Source organism: Synchiropus splendidus, chromosome 2, assembly GCF_027744825.2.
Source record: "Synchiropus splendidus isolate RoL2022-P1 chromosome 2, RoL_Sspl_1.0, whole genome shotgun sequence".
NCBI lineage: Eukaryota > Metazoa > Chordata > Actinopteri > Syngnathiformes > Callionymidae > Synchiropus > Synchiropus splendidus.
The window spans coordinates 19,683,535-19,700,426 of record NC_071335.1 but is presented as its reverse complement, the minus strand read 5'-3'; the positions used below and the strand labels follow the sequence as shown (position 1 = coordinate 19,700,426).

Below are 16,892 nucleotides of genomic sequence, written 5' to 3'. Positions count from 1 at the left end.
AGTGCTTTAGTAGACTTCCTCAGTAGATAAAGAGGTGCAGTTCTGTCTCTCTGATCCGCCATGTTGTCTCTCCACTCACTATGTGCGCCAACGTTGTGAAAGTGCAGCAAGCAGCATCGCTGTATTTTAGTGGTAGGCGGATCAATAGCATAGATAGCACCCGTACCAAGTCAGTATCGGACAGAAACCAGCAGACGGTTTATTCTTTTCTCTAAGTTCCGCTCTGCGATGCTGCGGTTTTGGCATAGAGGAATCAGCCAGGTCACAGGATTCAGACCCCATCGGGTCGTATCTGCACAAGTTCCATGCTGGATAGAGCTTCAGTCTACATGGGGTCCAGCGTTTTCACTTGCCCACTCGTTTTTGACTGAACTGACCACTCATGTGATTAGCATCACGAATGCAACTGAACTGGCTAGATACAAGTCGATGACAAACTAATAACATTATATCCAGCAGAGAAGTCATGTGACCCTGCGGGTGTTTACTGATTGACAGTTCAGTTTTTAAGACGTTAGCTGTAGACTATACAACACAATATGTTGATTTTAGGAAAAGTTGTTTACTTCACAGGAGCATCTGAGCCAGTTATGTTGCTAATGCTGAGCAAAACCATGTCTCTGTTCCGTCGATTTTTCAAATGATATTAAACCAGACCACATCAAACTCTGCTGCTGGATTTGTCTCTTTGTCACACAGCAGTTTTATTTAAATTGATCCAACAAAATTAAGGTGAGCTAATTAAATGAAAAATGCCATTTCAAGAACCCCATGGAAGTTGTGCGCTATATTGACTGCAAGTTGTCGTCGAACTGTTGAAGTTGATCGTCCAGTATGTTCACCATGAAGGGAGACAAATTACTTGCTGTTAGTGCGATTTAGCTGCTGACTGACAGGCTGAACTGGAGGGACTCAAGCGGTCATAGCGCCATCTACCATAGTGGAGGGGACGGGACTGATAAATTCCCCTCCACAATGCACACACTTGTTTGGACACTGGCAGCAAGGTGCAGCAATTGGCATCAGAGAATTGCATGGTCACCCTCATCCTCCCCCTCCCTCACCCTTTTACAAGAAGCGCCTGCATTTCTCCTTGCTGAGCTCAGAACAGTCTGGAACAGAGGCGTCAAACCGGTCCTCAAAGAGACGCAGTGGGTGGAGGCTTTTGTTCCAACCAATCAAGAGGACACCTACTCACCAATCTGATAGTTAGTCAGGTGCTGTTTGTTACAGCTGACGCCTGATTGGTGTTGGAAATGCACCTCCTGTCTATACCCGTGAGGATGACGACCAAGAATCCAACAAGTTATATCCAAGAAATGTATTCCCTGACAGAGGAGTCTAATACATACACAGAATTCTGGTTCAGCAACTACACCTGACTTCGCCTCAGCAGTAGTGCGGGAGAGCGACAAAAAAATATCTGAGGTCTTGACCCCTTTAAACACAAAAGTTTCTCCATGTGGGCTCCGTCCTCGTCTGATTGGCCCTCAGCTGCTGATGCGAGTGCTGGCCGCTGGCTCCCTGGTCACCATGGCAACAATCACAAGGCATGCTCCCCTCCTCCGGACCCAGCTCTGGAGAAGGAGGTACTTTTCAGCCTCCTCCGTCTGACTGTGCATCCTCTAATCAGTTAGAATGTCTGTCTTTAACTTTTCTTTCTCATGCACACTCAGCCACACTCTCTTCATTCAGCATTCCTCCGTCTGTAAATAACTTCTTTATTAGTAGCACAAGCAATTCCAACAATATTAATATTGTATAATACATGCACAATTCCCATTACTGTCTGTACTTTCAGGGCTGAAGCAAAAAACCTGCACCCACTCCGGCCCTTTCGTGGGCCAGTTTGACACTCCTGGTCTAGAAGTCCAAACTATTCCAGAAAGAGACGCAGTGGGTGCAGGTTTTTGTTCCAACCCCTTAAAGCTCACACAGCCTCAATCACCAATCAGGTGTCAGCTGAAAACAGCAGCTGCCATATGCTACAACGGGCTTCTTCATTTCATGTAGTCCATTGGAGCAGCATTGGCTGGCATGAGGACCAAGATAGCGCCACTCACAATGGAGCAGCGCAACGTCATTGGGGAAAACACTGAAAGTCCTGGCACCCTTCCATGATGCTACTGTGGAGATGTCAGAAGAGAGTGTCGGGCTCAAAGGTGATTCCCCTTCTTTCAATGTTGTGACATTCCCCAGAGGAGGAGGAGATTGGCACGCTTCAAGTACTGTAGTCCAGAGAGATGGCGGAGACTCTGAGGTGCCAACTAAAAGATAAACTGCACATTATACAAGCCATGGGTGTGCACTGGTAGCTGGATCCCCAGCCTTCACTCTCCCAGCAGAGCAGAGACTTGTGGCAGAGAGGGCACCTACCTACTCTGCTGCTTTCTCCTCTTCCACCTGGTCCAACTCTCCATCAGCCCCAATCACACCAGAGGCTTCTTCCTCTGCGACTAAAGGTATCGGATTACGATTTAATATTGTGTTACTTGTTTAATTTTGTTACTTATTGTGCTTCATTTTCTCTCTCATGGCAGCAAACTCAGGGAGCGATTTGATCAAAGTGCCAATCAAACACGATCCAGCTACGGAGGGGGGAACGAAACATATACCCAAACTTGTACATCTCAGCAAAAAGACGCCTCTGTGCCCTCACCTCATCTGTTCCAAGTGAAAGAGTTCTCATCTGTCTTATATTGTTGACATGGGTGCAATCCCACTGAGAGCTCTGAGCAACAGAAGTTCATGCTTGCAGAATTTTATATTTAATGTCCACTTGGTGGTGCCAGAGCGCAAATGAACCTTCTTGAAGAGTCGACCGCCTTCAAGAAGCTTCATCTCACCATCACTATTTGCAGCAATATACAGGCTAGACACAGGAACAGCGACTCCCCGGTGACTGGGTTTTGTCACTATTGCGGACAACAGCAGGAGTGTGCTATTCGTACCAAGCCTAATCTTTGTTTTTCAAAATGACCGTCGTCAAAGAAATAATAGGTGCCGGTGCCCCCGTCTACCTGGCGGCCGTGCTTGAGCATCGGGCAGTTTTGCCCGTCAAGTTGTTTCCCCAAAACAATCATTAGCGCATCACGACTATCTGCTGGTGCATTACATATTGTCAATGCATGAGAGGTGACGTGACTCGATCACAGTGCAAAGCTAAAGCTTTTCAGGTGGTGTGGGCGGCTCTTAAAAGAGCCTTTGCGTTTCGAGTGTATCTAGTTGGGTTTAACCGCCGAAGCCGTACAGAGTGCGGCCCTGCCTCTTGAGCGCATAGACCACATCCATGGCGGTCACGGTCTTCCTCTTGGCGTGCTCGGTGTAGGTGACGGCGTCACGGATCACGTTCTCCAGGAACACCTTGAGCACTCCGCGAGTCTCCTCGTAGATCAGACCAGAGATCCGCTTGACTCCACCACGGCGAGCCAGACGGCGGATAGCGGGCTTGGTGATGCCCTGGATGTTGTCGCGAAGAACCTTACGGTGACGCTTGGCGCCTCCTTTTCCGAGTCCTTTCCCGCCCTTGCCTCTGCCAGACATGTTTGCAGTTCAAATGCTGAAACCGAAGTACTCTTGGCCAGAGTTGCCGCCATATATAAACCCAAATCACGGACGTGATTGAAGCCACACAGCGAATGAAAAGGGCGGGCTATAACGTCATTCAAACGTTCACGCTACTCTCCTGATGGTGGGACCGGAATCTCACTCGGACCCTACGCCGTTATTCAGCCGATGACGTTAAACACGTACATGGCTGCTACTATTAGATGATCGTCTGTTGACTGCGCATCCTTGAATGTATTTTCTCAGTTGTGGCTGGACGGGACGGCAACATGGCCGCAGTGAATAGATATGAAATCGGTATGAAAAGGAAGCGACGCATTTGTATCGTTTATATATATATATGAGAATATTCTATGATATGAATATTCCAGTGGTTGTGACATAATGAAACACGCGCTCGTTAGTTTGAGTGTGTGGCTCTGAAAAGAGCCGTTGTGGTGTCGAGTGAGAGGCGTGTGGGTTTAAGCTCTCTCTCCGCGGATGCGGCGGGCCAGCTGGATGTCTTTAGGCATGATAGTGACTCTCTTGGCGTGGATGGCGCACAGGTTGGTGTCCTCGAAGAGGCCGACCAGATAAGCCTCACTGGCCTCCTGAAGAGCCATAACGGCGGAGCTCTGGAAGCGCAGATCGGTCTTGAAGTCCTGCGCGATCTCACGGACCAGACGCTGGAAGGGCAGCTTGCGGATCAGCAGCTCGGTGGACTTCTGGTAGCGACGGATCTCTCGCAGAGCCACGGTGCCGGGCCTGTAACGGTGAGGCTTCTTGACTCCGCCGGTGGCAGGGGCGCTCTTGCGGGCGGCCTTGGTGGCCAGCTGCTTCCTGGGGGCTTTGCCTCCGGTGGACTTACGAGCGGTCTGCTTGGTTCTTGCCATGGTAGCACGATCCTCTTTCTCTTCAACAGAAAAATAGTAAGAGGTTGGCTGGCGGCGCTTGTCTTTTAAGGGTGTCGCGCGTGCCATCAGTATGGCGCTTTTCCCCGAGCTCCTGTACTGATTGGCCATTAGCGCGCGACAGATCCACCCAGTGGGCTCTGATTGGAGGAATCCGTCCCGCTACATTTCAAATCCGTTTTGTGTTGTCGGTGTGCGAAAACAGTTTGCTGGATTCAGAACAAAACAACCACCGCCAGCAAATAATGTTGAGCCTAACCCGCGTTTTTCTTGAGCTTTGCTTTTTGCAATTTGAGGAAGGAATTACTCAGGAGTGATAACCAAACATTGTCTTGTATTGTAAGGAAAGTTGATTTGACGAACGAACTTGTGGACAATAATTATTCACAACGCTCTTATCAGTAATATTATTACATTTGAAGCTGGAAAATTCATGGTATATACGGTACCTATTGTATATGTGAATGGAATGTTTGTGGTCATCACGCAGCAAAGGTCTGAATCGAGTCGACCGGGCTAATATTCAATATAGTAATGTGTGAATATTCTATCCTACCCGGGCTAGAGGCCAGTGTTAGGACCAGTTAAGTTTACGAAGTTCTGTGAGTAATATGAACATTACAAACGTTTTCTCGACTATTTACACATTAGGGTCAGCTATCCCTGAACATGGGAGAAAGGTGAGCTCATCAGATGCAGTGGGTGGCTCTGAAAAGAGCCGTTGAGTTTTGGTGGTTGTCTATTTACTTGGAGCTGGTGTACTTGGTGACGGCCTTGGTTCCCTCGGACACGGCGTGTTTGGCCAGCTCACCGGGGAGGAGCAGGCGCACGGCGGTCTGGATCTCCCGGGAAGAGATGGTGGAGCGCTTGTTGTAGTGAGCCAGGCGAGAAGCCTCTCCGGCGATGCGCTCGAAGATGTCGTTGACGAACGAGTTCATGATGCTCATGGCCTTGGACGAGATGCCGGTGTCGGGGTGGACCTGCTTGAGCACCTTGTACACGTAGATGGCGTAGCTCTCCTTCCTGGTCCTCTTCTTCTTTTTGCCTCCTTTGCCGGCGGTCTTCGTCACGGCTTTCTTGGAGCCCTTCTTGGGCGCGGACTTGGCTGGTTCAGGCATGTTGTTGCTGGACAGTAGCGAATGAGTGCAACCGGCGCAGCTCCTGCTCTTATAGTGGCGGAGCTGACGCGCGAGTGTGTCGTTGCCCGTTTCTGATTGGCTGCCTGCAAAAGGCTTCTGTTACTTTTGTTTCTGCTGTTCTTAGCTTGCGGCCTGACACTGCGTGTGTTGAGTGTTTCTGTACCATATGTATGTTTATCTGAGTTTGCTGAGAATGGAGTCGTTTGTAGTTGTTCTTTTGCCGGTAGAGAAACAAGACACTTTCGTATCTTGTCTTATTCATTCACGTGGAATACAGTCTATTCTGGGCTGGCACTGAAATGCAGAGTGAAATCGGAAAGGCAGCAAAATCTACAAAAACGACCATTGTTAGGGACATACGGGATGTCTGTCATTTCATTTAGTTAATGTGACTACAAGTTATAACTGATCGATGAACTTCTCTCTAGTTGAAAGTGGGTGGCTCTGAAAAGAGCCTTTGTGGTGTTGGAGCCTTTACTTGGCTTTAGCGGGCTTCTCGGTCTTCTTGGGCAGCAGAACCGCCTGGATGTTGGGCAGGACGCCGCCCTGAGCGATGGTGACTCCTCCGAGCAGCTTGTTGAGCTCCTCGTCGTTGCGGACAGCCAGCTGCAGGTGGCGGGGGATGATCCTGGTCTTTTTGTTGTCGCGGGCGGCGTTTCCAGCCAGCTCCAGGATCTCAGCGGTCAGATACTCCAGCACGGCCGCCAGGTAGACGGGGGCGCCGGCACCGACGCGCTGAGCATAGTTGCCCTTCCTGAGCAGCCTGTGGACACGACCGACCGGGAACTGGAGTCCGGCTCTGGATGAGCGGGACTTGGCCTTGGCGCGGGACTTGCCGCCGGTTTTGCCTCTTCCACTCATGGTAGCTTGTGACAAGTAAAGCTTGAAATACGCTACACGGCAGGAAGCTTGTATATATGCCCATGGTGGAGGGCGGTCCAATCTTAAATACTTTCCTCCAATGAATAGCGGACTTTGTGGCGGGGTCGTTGTGGGAGGCGGAGTCGGTGACCATCCAGCTGGTCACAAACGGTTTCGTCTAGCGGTTTAGATGGAATGAAAGGAACTCTGTTATAACGTAATATTTGGTCTCTAGAGAACCCGTTCATGATGTCTCGCAGTTGTAGACACCATATATATATATATATATATATATATATATATATATCATTAATCTTCGCATTTGTCAGGTTGGGTAAATTACAGCTCTGCAGCTCACGGTTTGCTCTTTCCATATAGACATAAGACAACAGTAATTCAAGGAGGCTCTGTAGAGATGGTGGGTGGCTCTGAAAAGAGCCTTTTGAGGAAGACGAGATTTGAACGTCTACTTCTTCTTGGGAGCTGCTTTCTTGGCTTTGGGCTTGGCTGCCTTCTTGACTGGAGTTTTCTTGGCTGCGGGCTTCTTAGCCGCCTTCTTGGGGCTCTTGGCGGGTTTCTTGGCGGCAGCTTTCTTGGGGCTCTTTGTCGCCGCCTTCTTTGCTGCGGGCTTCTTGGCCGCCTTCTTCGGAGACTTCTTAGCGGCCGCCGGCTTCTTCGCTGGGCTCTTGGGCTTCTTGGCTACTGCGGGTTTCTTGGCGGCGGCTTTCTTAGGTTTGGGAGCGGCTTTCTTGGCTTTGGGAGCTTCTTTCTTGCTCATCTTGAAGGAGCCGGAAGCTCCGGTGCCCTTGGTCTGAACCAGGGTTCCGGCGGTGACCAGCTTCTTCACAGCGGTCTTAACGCGAGCATTGTTCTTCTCCACATCGTAGCCGCCGGCGGACAGAGCCTTCTTGATGGCGGCCAGTGAAACGCCGCTGCGCTCCTTGGACGCGGACACGGCCTTGACGATGAGCTCGCCGACGCTGGGGCCGCTCTTGGCGGGCTTCGTGCTCTTCTTTTTCTTGGCGGCCTTGGCCGGAGCGGCGGCTGGAGCGGGGGCGACTTCTGCCATGTTGTCTCTCAAACGACAGTCTGGCTTGACTGACACGCCTCCCAGAGCGGGATGGACTTAAAGTCGCCATGAGAACCGTAGAGAGTGGATGCAGCTGCTGCTCCTCCGAGGAGCGTCGCCGCTCCTCGCTTGTGTTTTCTCTCCGTCTGTCAAAACAGAAAACGGCAATGTGAAACAAATGTCATACATCGCTGCAGTCACAAGTGAAACTGCACACTTTTGTCTTCACTCTGAAATTGTTAGATCTTCCCGCAGTATCTCACCTTTACTCTCGGCGCCTCTCAGTTGGAGCGATGGCTCGGAATCATTTCCTTCTCTTGCGCTTTTTTTTCGTTTGTCTACAGCGAAATGTACACCATGAAAACATTGTGAAACACTAGTCCACTTGTTCTCTTATTTAGCAGTTGATTTTTTATTTGAAAGATAAATATATATCGACGTTTCCTCACTGACAAAATATGACGATTTAGAACCTAAAACTGATTCAGCAAAGAAAAGCTTTCGTGTGTATTAGTTCCATCCATTAAAGTCCAACAACATATTTTCTTCTGTCAGAATGTACCATCATCTTAGGTTGCACAATCGCTGGTTTCTGTCGACCGTCAAGGTGAAATCAACAAATGCCAGTTTAACTACTCACTTCTGACTAGTGATGGTCAGATATGTCTGATGCCCTCAGGCATGTAAAATCCCCTCAGATGCTGAGTGAGGACGTTTGTTCATAATTCTTCAAATTCTTCATAAATCTTCAAATATATTTGTATCCATGAAATGCTCAATGATTATACTTTGTGATGGCTTTGATCATCAGATCCATAATTAACACGATATGAAGTCAGTCTGTGTTTCACATTGCCGTGATCTAGATTCAAGTAATGTATTTTGTATATTACTCACCATTGATGGCTATGGAGTCATTTTACATCAGTGGAGTCAACAAGAGACGCTCTGCTCCATTGCTTCAACATACACCGTGTCCGATACTCCCAGATATTAGCAAGACCATAAACTCGGATTGTGATGAGTGTTGAGTTACTTTTACAGGTGGAAGTGTACTTACAGTTTTAACTGTGTGTAACACATGGTTGAAAGTGGCTGTTGTGATTGTAAATGTTGCAGAGAATTGTACTTAGCCATGCCTCTCCCACACGTTATAGCTTTCACAAGGACCTTACCGTTGAGGCCATAAGATAAGAAAAACTCAATCGACAAAGTGAGTGGCTCTGAAAAGAGCCGTTGGTTTGTTGGCTCATCAGACACATTCACTTAGACTTAGACTCAGTCTTCTTGGGCTGCAGAACCGCCTGGATGTTGGGCAACACTCCACCCTGAGCGATGGTGACTCCTCCGAGCAGCTTGTTGAGCTCCTCGTCGTTGCGGACAGCCAGCTGCAGGTGGCGGGGGATGATCCTGGTCTTCTTGTTGTCACGGGCGGCGTTCCCAGCCAACTCCAAGATCTCGGCGGTCAGATACTCCAGCACGGCCGCCAGGTAGACGGGGGCGCCGGCACCGACACGCTCTGCATAGTTACCTTTACGAAGTAGCCTGTGGACACGACCGACCGGGAACTGGAGTCCAGCTCGAGATGAGTGCGACTTGGCCTTGGCACGAGCCTTCCCAGCACCTTTCCTTTTTAAATTACTTTATTGAAATGACATTTTAATACAAAGGATATAATTAACACATCATAACAAAGAAGTAAGATACAGTTTACACCACATTAAAACATTTGCTTTAAAATAAGACCATCATGACGATAGAACATTCCATTGTCGATGCACATTTTCTTTTGTGTCTATGGACCTCTGCCGTTTCAGTTCCGCAATTATCTTGTTGGCGATGACGTCACTTGGCGTCGCCCCATTATGCAAGACCAGCATACATCTGGTCTTCCACAACTTGAATGCCACATGGGAGATCACACACCAATATAGATCTTTCTTTTGTTGGGGTATGGACTCACCAAAGATTCCAAACATCACTGTATTCCGGTTGACCTCCACATCCAGTCCAATGTCTTTTATCCTGGCCCACACATCTCTGGCCCGAGGACACTCCAACAACAGGTGGTCAATTGTCTCGTCCTGCTGGCATCCATCAACAGGACAACACTTGGTCTTAACAAAGCAACTCCATTTTACAACAGCCCGTACTGCGAGTCTGCCGATGGACACTAGCCACATGATGTCTCTCTTACTCTCGGCCATATCCCGGGCAAAGATGTTCCTAACGCACGTGCCGTAATGCTCCGCTTGGAGGCCTTTATACAAGATATAACCACCATAAAGATCATTTGATATAATCTTGTAGATCTTTTTGTTGGAGTCTGCGACCCAGTTAATCGGCAGGTGCCCATGTCTCGCTCTAAAGTCTGAGTATGCTAAAACATAGTAGGGGATGTTATTCCTCGCTCTACCCTTCTTCTTCTCCCACCTGGATCTGTGCCCCACCCACACAGCATTTCGCTGGACTCCAGCAGCAATGGTTTTACAAAAGGTTATGAGCAGCTTAAGCGGCACATCCATGGCTCCAAGCCCTCCACCTTTTCTGCTTTTGAAGAGCAGCTCCCGCTTTGCCACCTCTCTGGTGGCTCCCCAGATAAAATTGACAAGCAGCTTGTTTAATCTCTTTATAGTGTGCGCTTGAGGAGGAAATATGTTTGTTAAGAACATTAATTTAGATAAAACAAATGTTTTTATGATTAAAATTCTGAGTTTGTAAGTGGTGTTCTTGTTTTCCCACTTGCTAAGTTCTTCTATCACTTCCCTTGCTTTTGCGCTCCAGTTTTCATTGTAGCTGCATGTGTGGGAGAACTCTATTCTCTGGATGGTAGTTTTGGTTTGATCTTTTATAGCAAGTGGGACTTTATTATTAGGATTTCTAAACCAGACTGCCTCTGTTTTGTGTTGGTTTAATTTTTCTCCTGAGGCCTTTTCATAGTTCTTCAAGTGTTCATTGACTATGTCCAGTTCGTCTTGGTTATTGATTACCAGTACGATATCGTCCGCATACGCCATGGCCACGATTCTCTCGCCACTTTGTGTCCGAGTTCCGTTTAATCTCTGGTCATTTTTTATATTGTTTAAGAGGGGGTTAATGGCTAAATGTAAAACACCATTGACGTTAGCCTGGACAGTGGACTGAGCATATGAAAGTTTAATCTGATCAATAAAATCCTGTTTAAAACCGTAACTTCTTAAAACATGGCACAAATAATTCCTACATAAGAAATCAAAGGCTTTTTTCTGATCGGAGGCAAACACATAAAAATCACTCTTCGTGTCAGTGATGTCACGTAGGGTGGCCAGGTTGTCCCACATCACTCTCCCTTTCACCTCTCAGGTGTGCTCTCCTTCAACAATGCTGTCAAGGGTTGTGCCGAGCCTTTGCATTAAAATATTAGCTAAAATCTTATAATCGATGTTTATCATCATCATGTGCCTCCAGCTGTTTATGTCGTAAGGGTCTCCTTTTTTATAAATCAAAGACATGACACCCCGATAAGCCGACGAGTGGAGGACAATGATGTTTGCAGATGAAATTGTGATCTGTGATGAGAGCAGAGGGCAAGTCTAAAATAAGCTAGAGAGGTGGAGGTTAAAAAGGAGATGAATGAAAGTTAGCTGCAGTAAGACGGAATGCATGTGTGTGAATGAGAGGGACCCAAGTGGACAGGTGAAGTTATAGGATACAGACACAAAGAAGGTGGGGGATTTTAAGTACTTAGGCTCAACTGTCCAGGGAGATAGAGAGTGTGAGAAAGAGGTGAAGAATATATAAGGCACATCTGGAGGTAGCAGAGATGAAGATGCTGAGCTTCTCTCTGGGAGTGAGCAGGATGGATAGCATCAGGAAGCAGTAGATCAGCACATGGAACAGCACATGTCAGGTGTTTAGGAATCAGAGAGGCTAGATTTAGATGGTTTGGACATGTACAGAGGAGAGAGAGCCAGTACATTGGTAGGAAGATGTTGGGGTTGGAGGGAGAAGGTGGAGAGGAAGGCTAAAGAGGAGATTAATGGAGGTGGTGAAGGAGGACATGAGGTCTGTAGGTTTGAGAGAAGAGGAAGCACAGGACAGGGTGAGATAGAGGAAGATGATCCGCTGTGGCCACCCCTGAAGGGAGAAGCCAAAAGGAAAATAAGAAGAATGGGAGATGAGTTATATGTGGGTGTGGTGCCACCAACTTTTGAGATGGTTGAGTTTCTTCACAGTGACTCTCGAGTTCTACTTGTGCAGTCCAATGTATATCTACTGTACTCAGTGTTTCTCTGACTCAGCCGCATGCTTTGTCTACATTTGTCTTACCACCAGAATAATATTGTGATTTGAATTCAGCTCTAAACTACTTATTTCATAAAAGCGTTGCCATATCTCTTGATGGTTCTATCCATTTTAAACTGGACATATTTTGAGTTTCACAAAGACACCACTATCACTGTTTATGGAATTGAGTAGAATTCTGTTGGGTTTTTTTTAAGTGACATACTGCAGTTGTTCTCTTTCGTGTTTTATTCAGGTTCAATATAATACATTCTGAATCGAAAACAGCATCACAATGTACAACTACATCAATTAACAAGAGACTGTTACATAGTGTCACCATGAGTGGATGTCTACTCATAGCTTATTGTTAAGTAGTGTAGAAACACACTTAAAAGTGGAGGTCGCTCTGTTGAATAAAACCACCTGAGGCTCAAATTGAGTTCTGGTATGATCAGTGCTGTTGCATCAAATAAGTAGCTGATATACTTTCAAGATACAACACAGACTCTCACGATTTTATCTAAACATTCTCAAAAGACTGACGTCATTAAATTACCATCCGCCGTCATGATGATATGTTCTCAATGTAATGTAGCAACGATAAAAAGGTGCCACCGAACATGTCTACATGTCACCTGGTTAGCAAATTGACCAATTTTCTTGTAATCAAATGTCTGGTAAACAAAATCATTTTCAGAATCGAGTTGAATTCATCATTTCTTCGTTTAAGTTGGAAACCACCGTGAGTGTGTGTTTGCTGTGTGTTTTAAACGTTCTGTTTTTCGACGTGGGAGGAGAAAAGCGACCAAAACCTCATGTAGATAGAAGAAAAGAAGACAATGCTACACGAATGTTGCTGTTTGACGACTGTTTCATCAGTTCTTCTGCTTTTATTGGAGATAAACGAGGAAGACATCGGTGAGGACGAGCGCTAACGACAGCGAGGACGGGAGCTTATGACGATTCGACACAAAAGTGGCAGAACGAGTCCAAGTGTTTGAATGTGGACTGGAAAGAGAAACTTGTCCGCTATCACTTGTGTTTACTAGCAGTTTGAAATCCTTTTTCAGAATTGCCGTTTTCTGTTTTGACAGACGGAGAGAAAACACAAGCGAGGAGCGGCGACGCTCCTCGGAGGAGCAGCAGCTGCATCCACTCTCTACGGTTCTCATGGCGACTTTAAGTCCATCCCGCTCTGGGAGGCGTGTCAGTCAAGCCAGACTGTCGTTTGAGAGACAACATGGCAGAAGTCGCCCCCGCTCCAGCCGCCGCTCCGGCCAAGGCCGCCAAGAAAAAGAAGAGCACGAAGCCCGCCAAGAGCGGCCCCAGCGTCGGCGAGCTCATCGTCAAGGCCGTGTCCGCGTCCAAGGAGCGCAGCGGCGTTTCACTGGCCGCCATCAAGAAGGCTCTGTCCGCCGGCGGCTACGATGTGGAGAAGAACAATGCTCGCGTTAAGACCGCTGTGAAGAAGCTGGTCACCGCCGGAACCCTGGTTCAGACCAAGGGCACCGGAGCTTCCGGCTCCTTCAAGATGAGCAAGAAAGAAGCTCCCAAAGCCAAGAAAGCCGCTCCCAAACCTAAGAAAGCCGCCGCCAAGAAACCCGCAGTAGCCAAGAAGCCCAAGAGCCCAGCGAAGAAGCCGGCGGCCGCTAAGAAGTCTCCGAAGAAGGCGGCCAAGAAGCCCGCAGCAAAGAAGGCGGCGACAAAGAGCCCCAAGAAAGCTGCCGCCAAGAAACCCGCCAAGAGCCCCAAGAAGGCGGCTAAGAAGCCCGCAGCCAAGAAAACTCCAGTCAAGAAGGCAGCCAAGCCCAAAGCCAAGAAAGCAGCTCCCAAGAAGAAGTAGACGTTCAAATCTCGTCTTCCTCAAAAGGCTCTTTTCAGAGCCACCCACCATCTCTACAGAGCCTCCTTGAATTACTGTTGTCTTATGTCTATATGGAAAGAGCAAACCGTGAGCTGCAGAGCTGTAATTTACCCAACCTGACAAATGCGAAGATTAATGATATATATATATATATATATATATATATATATATATATGGTGTCTACAACTGCGAGACATCATGAACGGGTTCTCTAGAGACCAAATATTACGTTATAACAGAGTTCCTTTCATTCCATCTAAACCGCTAGACGAAACCGTTTGTGACCAGCTGGATGGTCACCGACTCCGCCTCCCACAACGACCCCGCCACAAAGTCCGCTATTCATTGGAGGAAAGTATTTAAGATTGGACCGCCCTCCACCATGGGCATATATACAAGCTTCCTGCCGTGTAGCGTATTTCAAGCTTTACTTGTCACAAGCTACCATGAGTGGAAGAGGCAAAACCGGCGGCAAGTCCCGCGCCAAGGCCAAGTCCCGCTCATCCAGAGCCGGACTCCAGTTCCCGGTCGGTCGTGTCCACAGGCTGCTCAGGAAGGGCAACTATGCTCAGCGCGTCGGTGCCGGCGCCCCCGTCTACCTGGCGGCCGTGCTGGAGTATCTGACCGCTGAGATCCTGGAGCTGGCTGGAAACGCCGCCCGCGACAACAAAAAGACCAGGATCATCCCCCGCCACCTGCAGCTGGCTGTCCGCAACGACGAGGAGCTCAACAAGCTGCTCGGAGGAGTCACCATCGCTCAGGGCGGCGTCCTGCCCAACATCCAGGCGGTTCTGCTGCCCAAGAAGACCGAGAAGCCCGCTAAAGCCAAGTAAAGGCTCCAACACCACAAAGGCTCTTTTCAGAGCCACCCACTTTCAACTAGAGAGAAGTTCATCGATCAGTTATAACTTGTAGTCACATTAACTAAATGAAATGACAGACATCCCGTATGTCCCTAACAATGGTCGTTTTTGTAGATTTTGCTGCCTTTCCGATTTCACTCTGCATTTCAGTGCCAGCCCAGAATAGACTGTATTCCACGTGAATGAATAAGACAAGATACGAAAGTGTCTTGTTTCTCTACCGGCAAAAGAACAACTACAAACGACTCCATTCTCAGCAAACTCAGATAAACATACATATGGTACAGAAACACTCAACACACGCAGTGTCAGGCCGCAAGCTAAGAACAGCAGAAACAAAAGTAACAGAAGCCTTTTGCAGGCAGCCAATCAGAAACGGGCAACGACACACTCGCGCGTCAGCTCCGCCACTATAAGAGCAGGAGCTGCGCCGGTTGCACTCATTCGCTACTGTCCAGCAACAACATGCCTGAACCAGCCAAGTCCGCGCCCAAGAAGGGCTCCAAGAAAGCCGTGACGAAGACCGCCGGCAAAGGAGGCAAAAAGAAGAAGAGGACCAGGAAGGAGAGCTACGCCATCTACGTGTACAAGGTGCTCAAGCAGGTCCACCCCGACACCGGCATCTCGTCCAAGGCCATGAGCATCATGAACTCGTTCGTCAACGACATCTTCGAGCGCATCGCCGGAGAGGCTTCTCGCCTGGCTCACTACAACAAGCGCTCCACCATCTCTTCCCGGGAGATCCAGACCGCCGTGCGCCTGCTCCTCCCCGGTGAGCTGGCCAAACACGCCGTGTCCGAGGGAACCAAGGCCGTCACCAAGTACACCAGCTCCAAGTAAATAGACAACCACCAAAACTCAACGGCTCTTTTCAGAGCCACCCACTGCATCTGATGAGCTCACCTTTCTCCCATGTTCAGGGATAGCTGACCCTAATGTGTAAATAGTCGAGAAAACGTTTGTAATGTTCATATTACTCACAGAACTTCGTAAACTTAACTGGTCCTAACACTGGCCTCTAGCCCGGGTAGGATAGAATATTCACACATTACTATATTGAATATTAGCCCGGTCGACTCGATTCAGACCTTTGCTGCGTGATGACCACAAACATTCCATTCACATATACAATAGGTACCGTATATACCATGAATTTTCCAGCTTCAAATGTAATAATATTACTGATAAGAGCGTTGTGAATAATTATTGTCCACAAGTTCGTTCGTCAAATCAACTTTCCTTACAATACAAGACAATGTTTGGTTATCACTCCTGAGTAATTCCTTCCTCAAATTGCAAAAAGCAAAGCTCAAGAAAAACGCGGGTTAGGCTCAACATTATTTGCTGGCGGTGGTTGTTTTGTTCTGAATCCAGCAAACTGTTTTCGCACACCGACAACACAAAACGGATTTGAAATGTAGCGGGACGGATTCCTCCAATCAGAGCCCACTGGGTGGATCTGTCGCGCGCTAATGGCCAATCAGTACAGGAGCTCGGGGAAAAGCGCCATACTGATGGCACGCGCGACACCCTTAAAAGACAAGCGCCGCCAGCCAACCTCTTACTATTTTTCTGTTGAAGAGAAAGAGGATCGTGCTACCATGGCAAGAACCAAGCAGACCGCTCGTAAGTCCACCGGAGGCAAAGCCCCCAGGAAGCAGCTGGCCACCAAGGCCGCCCGCAAGAGCGCCCCTGCCACCGGCGGAGTCAAGAAGCCTCACCGTTACAGGCCCGGCACCGTGGCTCTGCGAGAGATCCGTCGCTACCAGAAGTCCACCGAGCTGCTGATCCGCAAGCTGCCCTTCCAGCGTCTGGTCCGTGAGATCGCGCAGGACTTCAAGACCGATCTGCGCTTCCAGAGCTCCGCCGTTATGGCTCTTCAGGAGGCCAGTGAGGCTTATCTGGTCGGCCTCTTCGAGGACACCAACCTGTGCGCCATCCACGCCAAGAGAGTCACTATCATGCCTAAAGACATCCAGCTGGCCCGCCGCATCCGCGGAGAGAGAGCTTAAACCCACACGCCTCTCACTCGACACCACAACGGCTCTTTTCAGAGCCACACACTCAAACTAACGAGCGCGTGTTTCATTATGTCACAACCACTGGAATATTCATATCATAGAATATTCTCATATATATATATAAACGATACAAATGCGTCGCTTCCTTTTCATACCGATTTCATATCTATTCACTGCGGCCATGTTGCCGTCCCGTCCAGCCACAACTGAGAAAATACATTCAAGGATGCGCAGTCAACAGACGATCATCTAATAGTAGCAGCCATGTACGTGTTTAACGTCATCGGCTGAATAACGGCGTAGGGTCCGAGTGAGATTCCGGTCCCACCATCAGGAGAGTAGCGTGAACGT

General features: G+C 48.4%; 9 protein-coding genes across 9 annotated transcripts; 3 read left to right on the top strand and 6 right to left on the bottom strand.

Moving 5' to 3' along the window:
• Positions 1-3,113: 3,113 nt before the first annotated feature.
• On the bottom strand, positions 3,114-3,551 carry LOC128754863 (histone H4). Its single transcript, XM_053857810.1, has one exon. The coding sequence runs from the start codon at positions 3,541-3,543 to the stop codon at positions 3,232-3,234; it is 312 nt and encodes a 103-aa protein (XP_053713785.1). The 5' UTR covers positions 3,544-3,551; the 3' UTR covers positions 3,114-3,231.
• A 407-nt stretch (positions 3,552-3,958) lies between these two features.
• LOC128754848 (histone H3) lies at positions 3,959-4,450 on the bottom strand. Its single transcript, XM_053857794.1, has one exon. It carries the CDS (start codon positions 4,437-4,439, stop codon positions 4,029-4,031), a length of 411 nt encoding a protein of 136 aa, XP_053713769.1. The 5' UTR covers positions 4,440-4,450; the 3' UTR covers positions 3,959-4,028.
• Positions 4,451-5,188: 738 nt separating this feature from the next.
• LOC128754868 (histone H2B 1/2) lies at positions 5,189-5,590 on the bottom strand. The gene has a single exon (XM_053857816.1). The coding sequence runs from the start codon at positions 5,573-5,575 to the stop codon at positions 5,201-5,203; it is 375 nt and encodes a 124-aa protein (XP_053713791.1). The 5' UTR covers positions 5,576-5,590; the 3' UTR covers positions 5,189-5,200.
• A 480-nt stretch (positions 5,591-6,070) lies between these two features.
• On the bottom strand, positions 6,071-6,457 carry LOC128754851 (histone H2A-like). The gene has a single exon (XM_053857797.1). It carries the CDS (start codon positions 6,455-6,457, stop codon positions 6,071-6,073), a length of 387 nt encoding a protein of 128 aa, XP_053713772.1.
• A 466-nt stretch (positions 6,458-6,923) lies between these two features.
• LOC128754842 (histone H1-like) lies at positions 6,924-7,536 on the bottom strand. The gene has a single exon (XM_053857785.1). The coding sequence runs from the start codon at positions 7,524-7,526 to the stop codon at positions 6,924-6,926; it is 603 nt and encodes a 200-aa protein (XP_053713760.1). The 5' UTR covers positions 7,527-7,536.
• Positions 7,537-8,788: 1,252 nt separating this feature from the next.
• LOC128753512 (histone H2A, sperm-like) lies at positions 8,789-10,051 on the bottom strand. The gene is made up of 2 exons (XM_053855294.1): positions 9,960-10,051; positions 8,789-9,167 (listed from the first exon to the last, which is right to left on the bottom strand). The coding sequence occupies exons 1-2, from the start codon at positions 10,049-10,051 to the stop codon at positions 8,789-8,791; spliced, it is 471 nt and encodes a 156-aa protein (XP_053711269.1).
• A 2,971-nt stretch (positions 10,052-13,022) lies between these two features.
• Positions 13,023-13,688, top strand: LOC128754841 (histone H1-like). The gene has a single exon (XM_053857784.1). The coding sequence runs from the start codon at positions 13,033-13,035 to the stop codon at positions 13,633-13,635; it is 603 nt and encodes a 200-aa protein (XP_053713759.1). The 5' UTR covers positions 13,023-13,032; the 3' UTR covers positions 13,636-13,688.
• Positions 13,689-14,103: 415 nt separating this feature from the next.
• On the top strand, positions 14,104-14,490 carry LOC128754849 (histone H2A-like). The gene has a single exon (XM_053857795.1). It carries the CDS (start codon positions 14,104-14,106, stop codon positions 14,488-14,490), a length of 387 nt encoding a protein of 128 aa, XP_053713770.1.
• A 480-nt stretch (positions 14,491-14,970) lies between these two features.
• On the top strand, positions 14,971-15,372 carry LOC128754867 (histone H2B 1/2). Its single transcript, XM_053857815.1, has one exon. It carries the CDS (start codon positions 14,986-14,988, stop codon positions 15,358-15,360), a length of 375 nt encoding a protein of 124 aa, XP_053713790.1. The 5' UTR covers positions 14,971-14,985; the 3' UTR covers positions 15,361-15,372.
• Positions 15,373-16,892: the final 1,520 nt, after the last annotated feature.